The sequence below is a fragment of the Tachyglossus aculeatus genome, chromosome 23, assembly GCF_015852505.1.
Source record: "Tachyglossus aculeatus isolate mTacAcu1 chromosome 23, mTacAcu1.pri, whole genome shotgun sequence".
Lineage (NCBI taxonomy): Eukaryota > Metazoa > Chordata > Mammalia > Monotremata > Tachyglossidae > Tachyglossus > Tachyglossus aculeatus.
The window spans coordinates 12,493,614-12,504,833 of NC_052088.1; the positions used below are offsets into that span (position 1 = coordinate 12,493,614).

The 11,220-nt window shown below is 48.5% G+C and overlaps 1 protein-coding gene across 2 annotated transcripts in view; it reads right to left on the bottom strand.

Moving 5' to 3' along the window:
• IQGAP2 (IQ motif containing GTPase activating protein 2) overlaps positions 1-2,301 on the bottom strand; it is a 241,472-nt gene extending 239,171 nt beyond the window's left edge. For both annotated transcript variants that reach the window (XM_038765978.1, XM_038765979.1), the window contains exon 1: positions 2,212-2,301. In XM_038765978.1, the coding sequence (XP_038621906.1) occupies positions 2,212-2,257 (46 nt within the window). In that variant the 5' untranslated portion in view covers positions 2,258-2,301. The remainder of the gene's footprint in view (positions 1-2,211) is intronic.
• Between the last annotated feature and the right edge of the window lie 8,919 nt (positions 2,302-11,220).

The window sequence follows — 11,220 nt, forward strand, 5'->3', positions numbered from 1 at the left end:
AGTAAGTGCTTAACAAATACCATCATTATTATTATTATTATTATTATTATTATTATTGTTCTCTGAGCCTCAGTTCCCTCATCTGGAAAATGGGGATGAAGACTGTGAGTCCCACGTGGGACAACCTGATCACCTGTAGCCCCCCCCCCCAGTGCTCAGAGCAGTGCTTTGCCCATAGTAAGCGCTTAACAAATACCACCATTATTATTATTATTCTCTGAGCCTCAGTTCCCTCATCTGGAAAGTGGGGATGAAGACTGTGAGTCCCACGTGGGACAACCTGATCACCTGTAGCCCCCCGCCCCGCCCAGCGCTCAGAGCAGTGCTTTGCCCATAGTAAGCGCTTAACAAATACCACCATTATTATTATTATTCTCTGAGCCTCAGCTCCCTCATCTGGAAAATGAGGATCAATCAATCAATCGTATTTATTGAGCGCTTACTATGTGCAGAGCACTGTACTAAGCGCTTGGGAAGTACAAATTGTCAACACATAGTGACAGTCCCTACCCAACAGTGGGCTCACAGTCTAAAAGGGGGAGACAGAGAACAGAACCAAACATACCAACAAAATAAAATAAATAGGATAGAAATGTACAAGTAAAATAAATAGAGTAATAAAAATAAAGACTGTGAGTCCCACGTGGGACAACCTGATCACCTGTAGCCCCCCCAGCGCTCAGAGCAGTGCTCTGCACATAGTAAGCGCTTAATAAGTGCCATTATTATTATTACCTGGGGGGGGGGGGGGCGGGACCCCAGCCCGTCCCTTCCCCCTCCCCTGCTCGTCCGGCCCGGGGGCGCCCACTTTCTCCTAAACGCTGGGCAGGGGGAGGAGGGAGAGGCCGCCCCGAAGCGTTGCGGCGTTTCCTCGGGCGGGAGGAAAGCCCGGGGCCGGAGACCACCTGCGCACCAGTTTACTTTCCGGGAGAGACACAGGGAGAGTGCATGTGTGTGGGATTGTTCTGTGTGATTGTGTGTGTGTGCAGCCGGGAGGCGTCCTCCAATCAATCAATCGTATTTATTGAGCGCTTACGGTGTGCAGAGCACTGTACTAAGCGCTTGGGAAGTACAAGTTGGCAACATATACAGTCCCTATCCAACAGTGGGCTCACAGTCTAGAAGAGTGGGCTCCACAAGCCTTCCATGGGGCTCGGAGGCCCCCTTCGAGCGGCCTCCCCCGTTGGCCCGGGTGGGGGAAAGAGGAAATGGGGGAAGGAAGGAGGACGGGGCTGGCGGCAGCTCCTTTGTACATATTTATTTTATTTACTTTATTTTGTTAATATGTTTTGTTTTGTTGTCTGTCTCCCCCTTCTAGACTGTGAGTCCACTGTTGGGACCGTCTCTCTATGTTGCCGACTTGTCCTTCCCAAGCGCTTAGTCCAGTGCTCCGCACACAGTAAGCGCTCGATTAGTACGACTGAATCAATCGTATTTATTGAGCGCTTACTGTGTGCGGAGCACTGGACTAAGCGCTTGGGAAGTACAAGTTGGCAACATATACAGTGAAAGCTTACTGTGTGCAGAGCACTGTACTAAGCGCTTGGGAAGTACAAAGTGGCAACATATAGACAGTGAGCGCTTACTGTGTGCGGAGCACTGTACTAAGCGCTTGGGAAGTCCAAGTTGGCAACATATGGAGACAGTGAGCGCTTACTGTGTGCAGAGCACTGTACTAAGCGCTTGGGAAGTATAAATAGGCAACATATGGAGACAGTGAGCGCTTACTGTGTGCGGAGCACTGTACTAAGCGCTTGGGAAGTACAAATTGGCAACATATAGACCCAGTGAGCGTTTACTGTGTGCGGAGCACTGTACTAAGCGCTTGGGAAGTACAAATAGGCAACATATAGAGACAGTGAGCGCTTACTGTGTGCGGAGCACTGTACTAAGCGCTTGGGAAGTCCAAGCTGGCAACATATGGAGGCAGTGAGCGCTTACTGTGTGCGGAGCACTGTACTAAGCGCTTGGGAAGTCCAAGCTGGCAACATATGGAGGCAGTGAGCGCTTACTGTGTGCGGAGCACTGTACTAAGCGCTTGGGAAGTCCAAGTTGGCAACATACGGAGACGGTCCCTACCCAGGGGTGGGCTCCCAGTCCGCATGAAGGACCGACTCCGAAAGCCGCGCACTGGTTTCCCCTCCCCCTCCCCGCCCTCTGGGTCTTTCTCTCGGCCCCGTGGTCCCCCGGTGGTGGGGGCGGCGCACTCACAGCCATAGCGGGGCCGCTGCAAGGGCGACCCGTCCTCAGGATGCATCCTGCGCCCCGCCGCTCCGGGCGCGGTGACACACGGGGACTCGGCCGGACGGCGGGAGGGTGGGCGGGCGGGAGCTGCCCCGAGCTCTGCTCCGCTCTGGGCGCTGACAGACACTGGACGGTAAAGAGTAGTCAACTTTGCTCCTCCTCCCTCCCTCCGTCCGTCCGTCCGTCCCCCGTGGCGCTTCCTTTGCAAACCCGGCCCCGTTATTCACACCCCGGGCCGGGCCGGGCCGGGGGAGGGGGATGGGGCTGAGCCCGCCGCCAGCGCCCCCTTCCGGCCTGGGCCGGCGCGGGGCGGGGGAGGGCGGGGAGCCCGTTGCCGGGTAGGGACCGTCCCTCTAGGTTGCCGACTTGTCCTTCCCGAGCGCTTAGTACAGTGCTCTGCACGCAGGAAGCGCTCAATAAATACGACTGAATGAATGAGAGGGGGAGGGGGAAGAGGGGGGGAGGAGAGGGGGGGAAGAGGGGGGGAGGAGGGGGGGAGGAGGCGGAGGGGGAAAAGGGAGGAGGATGGGGAGGGGAAAAGGGGGAGGAAGAAAGGAGGAGGACGGGGGAAAGGAGGGAGGAAGGGAGGAGGAGGGAGGAAGGGAGGAGGAGGAGGAGGGGGAAGGGGGAGGACGGGGGAAAGGGAGGAGGAGGACGGGGAAAGGGGGAGGAAGGAGGGGAAAGGGGGGAGGAAGGGAGGGAAAGGGAGGAGGACGGGGAGGGGAAAGGGAAGAGGAGGAGGGGGAAGGGAGGAGGAGGAGGGGGAAGGGGGGAGGACGGGGAAAGGGGGAGGAAGGAGGGGAAAGGGGGGAGGAGGGGAGGGAAAGGGAGGAGGATGGGGAGGGGAAAGGGAAGAGAAGGAGGGAGGAAGGGAGGGGAGGACGAGGAGGAGGGATAGGGAGGAGGACGAGGAAAGGGGGGGAAGAGAGGAGGATGGAGAGGGGGAAGAGGCGGGATGGAGAGGGAGAAGGGAGGGGGAAGGGGAGGACGAGGAGGGGGAGGACGAGGGAGAGGGAGGGGAGGACGACGGAGAGGGAGGGGAGGAGGGGTGGACGACGGAGGGGGGGAAAGGGAGGAGGATGGGGAGGAGGACGAGGAGAAGGAGGAGGAGCGTCCCGGGCCTTGGGGAAGGGGTTGCCCAGCTACCGGGACCCAAACGTGGTGCCGTCCCCGGGGTCCCCCCGGGTCCCCCCGGGCCCGCTCAGCCCTCCCTTTGTGGGCGCGGCGGGCGGAGGCGGGAGGGCCGGGCCCGGGGACACCCCTCCAGCCTGCCTCACTGGAAAGAGCCCGGGCTGGGGGAGACACACGCCGTGGCTTCTAATCCCGGCTCCGACACCTGTCACTTCACTGGGCCTCAGTTCCCTCATCGGTTTGTTTTGTTTTGTTGTCTGTCTCCCCCTTCCACACTGTGAGCCCGTGGTTGGGTAGGGACCGCCTCTATATTCATTCATTCTTTCAATCGTATTTATTGAACGCTTACTGTGTGCAGAGCACTGTACTAGGCGCTTGGGAAGTACAAGCTGGCAACGTGTAGAGACGGTCCCTACCCAACAGCGGGCTCACGGTCTCTATATGTTGTCGACTTGTAATAATAATGATGGCATTTATTAAGCACTTACTATGTGCAAAGCACTGTTCTAAGCGCTGGGGTGGATACAAGGTGATCAGGTTGTCCCACGGGGGGCTCACAGTCTTCATCCCCATTTCACAGATGAGGGAACTGAGGCTCTGAGAAGTTAAGTGACTTGTCCAAAGTCACACAGCTGACAAGTGGTGGAGCCGGGATTAGAACCCAGGTCCTTATGACTCCCAAGCCCGGGCTCTTTCTACTGAGCCACACTGCTTCTCTTGTACTTCCCAAGTGCTTTACTACAGTGCTCGGCCCACAGTAAGAGCTCAGTAAATACGATTGAATGAATGAAAATGGGGATTAAGACTGTGAGCCCCACGTGGGACAACCTGATTACCTTGTATCTTCCCCAGCGCTTGGCTCCTAGTAAACGCTTGGAAAGAGCCCGGGCTTGGGAGGCAGAGGTCTTGGGTTCTAATCCCGACCCCGCCGCTTGTTAGCTGTGTGACTTTGGGCAAGTCACTTCACTTCTCTAGGCTTTAATTCCCTCACCTGGAAATTGGGGATGAAGACTGTGAGCCCCACCTGGGACAACCTGATCACCTTGTACCTCCCCCAGCGCTTAGAACAGTGCTTTGCACATAGTAAGTGCTTAACAAATACCATTATTATTATTATTATTATTCCCTCCTACCTGATTGGTTGGGTGCGCCCCACCCCACACCCACCCAGGGGAGAAGCTGGGCGGCTCCCTCAGGGGAGCTGGGTCCTGTCAGGAGATACAAGTTTGGCGTCGGGCTTGTTTACTTATTTTCCTGTCTGTCTCCCCCCTTCTAGATTGGGAGCCCGCTGTGGGCAGGGATTGTCTCTGTTGCCGAATTGTACTTCCCAAGCGCTTAGTACACTGCTCTGCTCGCAGTAAGCACTCAATAAATACAATTGAATGACTGAATGAGACACAAGTTGGGCCTCGGGGTCGTGTCAGGAGACACAAGTTGGGCCTTGAAAATGGCCCTGAGAAGCCACCTGGATAGGTCGAGTCCGGCCCAACTCCCGCCGAATCTCCAGAAGGTGCGTTTCTTTCTTAGGTCATTTGGTCCATAAAGAAAGAAAGGGAAGATTGGGAATTCGGAGGTGCAGGTTCAATTCAGGGACACACACCCCGCTGTTTCACCTTGGCACCGCAGGTTGTTCAGGGATGCTCATCTTCTTTCATGATGAGGATGACTAAACAAATGGAAAAATGAGTCATGAGGAAAACTCTAGGAACGAAGTGTTCCTTGGGGAGATCGGGAGGTGAGGGGCAACTTCATGGAGGGCATTAGGTGGGGAATGGGTCATTACAGAACATGACCAGCTGTTTTCAACTCCCTTTCCCCAAATCTTCCCAACATCCCAAGGCGTGTAAAACCCATCAGCCCCTCCTGCCATTTATGTATTCATTTACACCCAACCTCCGCAGTTTTGTATAGCTGTTACTCGACTGTTCATTTAATTACTTGTTTTGATCACTCTATAAATACTTTGTCTCATTAGAATAAACTCCTTGTGGACAGTGAAAAATATCTGTTCTGTACTCACCCCAACACTTAGCACAGAACTCAATGCTATTATTATTACTAGTAAGGGCACTCCAAGAGTTTAGTACAGTGCTCTGCCCACAGTAAGTGCTCAATAAATACCAATGTATGAATGAATGAATCAATCTTCAATTTGTCTCCTGTAGACTGTAACCTCCTTATGGGCAGAAATCACGTTTACCAACTCTGTTGTATTGAACTTTCCCAAGCCCTCAATACAGTGTTCTGCACATAGTAAGTGCTCAAAAATGTCATTGATTGAAGTGCTATTGTTATTATTATTCCTTAAGTACTGTTACTAAGGCAAAGTATTGGTGCTGCTGCTACTACTATTACTACTTCGTTAGGAAACGGGCTCAAAGCTATAAACAATCAATGATATTTATTGAGCACTTACTGTGTGCACAGCACTGTACTAAGAGCTTGGAAGAGTATAATACAACCGAGTTGGTAGACATGTTTTTGCCCGCAACGAGTTTACAGCCCAAGAGATTGAAGCTGGATGAAGGAAACCGCTTCACAGCAGCCAAGGCTGTTTTAACTGTGAGGTAACAGCATAGAAAACGATCTATCTGAAATAGTCAGGTCTTGGAGGAACAGGTGAGTCTGGGGAGAATTTAACCCCTGGAAGGAAACAAAAACTAGTTCCTGGGCACCAAAATTAGTCTGTGGCATTGTGCCATGGGTTTACTATCACACCATTTGAAATTTCGGTTTACTTCATGACAGAGTAGAGACTTGAAGCCAAAGTACTACTACTTTTTGTAGGCATTTTTGACAGTGGAAAACAACCACAAATAATGCTTGGTGGCATGCCAAGCTTAATTTTCACCATCTGACGGTGCCTGCAAGAGTATTAAAACAAACAGCAAAGCCGTCTAGTGAGAAACGTTTTTTTAATGAGGCATGGAAAGGTTTTTAAAAGCTAGAAGAAAAGAGGACATTGGGAAAGTACCACATGCTCAGGGAAATTTTGAAGAAGCAATGCCATTTTAAACCTGGATTATTTGCTAAAGCTCTCTTCCCGCTTTTACCAGCTGAAATAAGTGTGATGTTGTTTGGGAAGATGATATTTAGCTTTTACAGGAACAAATAGTTTGATCTAAGGACACACAAAATTTTTTTTCTGATTATCCTACATCTATCCTAAAGTTTAGCACCATGCTTGGCACTCAATAAACACCATGCCTAGCTACGGGTATTCAAACACACGTGGTCAACAAACTCAGTGTTTCATTTTGCCTTTTGTTTTCCTACAACATCGTCAGAGACAAACCTGCAGAACAGCTTAAGGAAATTGTTGTGGGAGACAAGTTATGAAATTCCATTCATAAAAGTAAAGAAAACCAAATGTATTATCTGCTCCGAATATGACAAACATCATGGAGCTTTGGATTACGTTACAATTTTTTAATTGAATTTAGATCACCAAAAATGGGGCGAGCTGTCAGGGGGAATCTAATGTTCCTTTTTACAGGCGATGGGTTTTGCATCAAAAGGGAAGTTAATTTTGTTTCCGTACAGAGTCAGTTTTATTTTGGAGAGATGAAGTAAACAATATTTCAGTCCTTAGAAAACCAGGAAAGGAAACAACTACATGTTTAGAAAAAAGACCAATAATCGCGCTTTTCACTTACCACCTTTCACAGTGGATGACTGAAAATTGTTTAGTAAATACTAATTAGGTGAGACACCCAGAACCCATTCAGTGTTTCTATTATGCCTTTAAGGTCATTGTATCAAAGGTCTTTGAAAAAAAATCAGGATTTGCAACAAATATAATAATAATGATGGTATTTGTTAAGCGCTTACTATGTGCAAAGCACTGTTCTAAGTGCTGACAAATATCAAAGATATCTCTGAATAAAAAGAAAAATACCTAACAGTAGGTCTTCCCACCTGCCAGCTAGAATAATGAATAAGCTGAGAGTTTAAATGATTTTTTAAGATAATTCCAAACACTCATGGGGGAAGTGGGGACCAGATTTCTTAGACTGAAAGCTTCAAATGCTGCACAATCACTTCTGCTCTAATGGAGGGGTTGCATTCTAGAAGTACCTAGTATTTTAGGAAAATTGTGCTATAATAACGGCTGGTTCAATGAGAATTAATGGGCGGGAGGTAGATGATTTGACTTTACTGCCATGACATAAATTTTTCTCTACAAATTTTCTATTATGTCCACCACAAACAGAACACTTTACCCCCTTGCTGCTCATTGCTATTTTTGATTTATTAAATACTGTAAATTTGCAAAGAACTTGTCTACTTGTTTTGTTTTGTTGTTTGTCTCTCCCATCTAGACTGTGAGCCCATTGTTGGGTAGGAACTGTCTCTTGCCAAACTGTACTTTCCAAGTGCTTAGTACAGTGCACTGCACACAGTAAGCGCTCAATAAATATGATTGAATGAAACAAAATATTTTAAGATACAGTACTTTGCACACAGTAAGCACTCCATAAATACAATTGAATGATGAGGCTGAGGCAGAGGCATCACACCTTGACTTTCACCTGGTAATGACCGAAACCCTTTCTTCTTACACTGAATCTACTTGCACCGATGTGACATTCATGTTATTCCACAACAGACTCAGAAAAAACAGTCCTTATTCTTCCAATGTGTTCTATGCAACCACGTAATGAATTCTAGCAGAACTGACATATTGTGAATGGCATTAAAAAGTATGAAACAGCTGCCTGTACTAGTTTCTAGGGCAGATCCCTTTTACTGAGAGAACTACTTTCAGAGACTGCTTTTTATTCAAAGTGCCACTAAAGCCCTCTCTTAGACATCATGAGGACAAAACGCCTATTAGGGATTGTCATCATTATCATCATATGGTACATGTTGAGCGCGCTTACTATGTGCCAAACACTATACTAAGCACTGGGGTAGATAAAGTACAGTCAGGTTGGACACAGTCCCCGTCCCACATGGGGCTCACGGGAGGGAGTCGGATTTAATCCCCATTTTACAGATGGGGTAATTGAGGCATAGAAAAGTTAAGTGATTTGCCCAAGGTCACACAGCAGACAAGTGGCAGAGCTGGGATTAGAACTCAGGTCCTCTGACCCCCAAGCTCCTGCTCTTTCCACTAGGCCATACTGCTTTTCAGGGATGTGAGAAACACAAATTCCTTAATCTAACTTTCTCTGCCTGCCACCCTTCTTTCCTCTTGAAATCAACTGGGGCAGTGGATGATGGGGGTGGGAAGGACTCTCTTACGGGACATGAGGAGTAGCAGTTTTCCAGGGGTAAGAATCGAGTTACTGGCAATTTCTCCCTGACCACCTCTCTTTCCATAGCTGAAAGGGGCATTAATACTTACTTCATCTCATTTTGTCAAGCCCCAGCAGTGCTTGGAGTATCGCTAAAAGCACTGAACCAAACCATGCTTCCTGCTACCATTATAACTGTCCTTTCATTCAGGCATTCATGTAATCACTGAGTACCTACTGAGTGCTTGGAAGAATATAACAGAAGCAAGGTACGTATACCCTGCCCCAAAGAAACCTATCATCTAATGGGGAGGTGGATGCTTCACAAGGTGAAGTTTATTCATTGATGCTATTTATTGAATGCTTTCTGTGTGCAGTGCACTGTACTATGCGCGAGGGAGAGTACAATACAACAGAGTACAATACAATAGAGGTAAAAACCACAATCCCTGCCCTCCAGCAGTGGCACTCTAACGGGGTAGACAGACAGGCAAAAAGTATTTATAAATAGGGGCAGGAGGAGAACAAGAACCTAATTCAGGAAGTGGTGCAAATGTGGTAGGATGAAATATCTGGATAAATAATTGACATAAAAATTAAAAATGCATAGGCACATGAATACTGAAAATGGGACATTGTCACTTTGCAACCACACCCTTGGAGAAATGGGGAAGGGGTTTGAAATCCCTCATGTTTCTGGAACTTATAATGTCAGAATCACTTCCCCATTTCCTCTTAGCTTGCTTAGGGACTCAATCCGATTTCTGAAGATGTCATTGCTGCTGAATTGCTGCTTAATTGCATTTTTCCCTCTCCCTGTGCTTCTGGTGCCACTATCCCTCACACTCACTGTACTTCTCCCTCTTCCGAACCCCCCAGAAGTGCGCGTACACACACACACTCACTCAGACTGTGAGCCTCACTTTATCTGACTTAACAGTCTTTATATCTTTCCTCTGGGGTTTAGTGAAACGTTTTGCACCAAGTAAGCTTTTAATAGGTGTAATAATCATAATCAGTAACCATGATAAGAATGTATGGAGGGCAGGCACGATTTAATTTTTCAGGTTGGAGAATTCTACTCTCACACATAGTTCTTTCCTCTCAAGTTTGCTCAGCAGCTTGGAGTCACTCGGGTCACGAGGGAAGTCAAATTAGAAGGCTCTTTTCCCTCTGCCACACTCACATCGACCAAACTAGTGAATTGACTACAGTGTTCTGCATGGTGCTTCATGCATCATAAAAGCTTAATAAATACCATAACTAACTCACTCGATAGGATAATATCCAGGAAGTAAGTCCTTCCTAGGCTTTCCCGGAGGGGAGATGATGGTAAGCTCATCTTGAGCAGGGAATGTATCTTTCAAGCGCTTAGTACAGTGCTTTGCACACAGTAAGCACTCAGTAAATACAAATGAATAAATTAATGAATGATACTGCAGCGATGAAGAGATGCTGGAAGGCAGGCAGAGAAAAGAGGGAGTAGTGTGAACTTGGGAGGGAATAATATTTAAAAATAATCATTTTGGCATTTATTAAGCACTTAAGATATGCCAAGCACTGTGCTAAAACTGGGGTCAATTCAAGATAATCAGGTGGGACACAGTCCCTGTCCCACATGGGGCTCACAGTCTAAGTAGGAGGAAGTAGGACTTGAGGAAACAGAGGCCCAGAGAAGTTAAGTGACTTGACCACGGTCGCACAGCAGACAAATGACAGAGCTGGGATTAAATCAGAAATCCTCCGACTCCTAGCTCAGGCCTTTTCTGCTAAGCTATGTGAGGTAATAAAGTGAGAAATGGGTTAGAAGGCAGCTGTTAGGGGAGGATAAGAGGGGTAGATCCAATCAATCAGTGAGCGTTAGGCACTGTACTAGGCGTTTAAGGAGAGCACAACCATAGCGAGACACATTTCACGTGCCCTCAAAGAACTTAAAATTTAACATACCAACAGACAAAAAATGTGCAGAGCTAGTAAAAGACAGAGGAAGAACAAGCATAAAGCTGGAAATAATACAAACACATCAGGATGAAACAGATGGATAATGGAATGTACAGAAGACTATATAAAACCAATAATATACGCATGGACAAGAGACAGAGAAGGGAAAGAAAGGGTGAAAAGGAAGGAGATTAGGGGTGTGGAGTCGAGAGGAGGAGGTGAGGGGATGTTAGGGAGGGGGCATGGGTTAGGGACTTGAGTCCGGGGAGAGAAGGAAGTAGGAAATGGGAGGGGTGTGTATTAGGGACTTGGTGTCGGGGAGAGGAGGAAGTAGGGAGATGGGAGGGGCACGGGGTAGGGATGTGGAGTCAGGGGAGTGGAGGGGGTGAGGGGATGATGGTAGGGAGAGGCATGGGGCATGGACTTGGGGGAGAGGAGGTGGTGGGAGCTGATGGTAAGGAGGGGAAGAGGTTAGGGACATGAAGTCAGGGGAGAGGAGGAGATGGTGGCATGGGTTAGGGATGTGAAATCAGGGCAGAAATGGAGGTGGATGGGGCTGGTAGGGAGGGGTAGGAGAGACGGCAACAGCCCTGAAGGTGAGGGGAGACTATTACAGTAACAGGAAAGGGCAGGGAAGAGGCTCAGCCCGAGGGAGGCAGGAGAG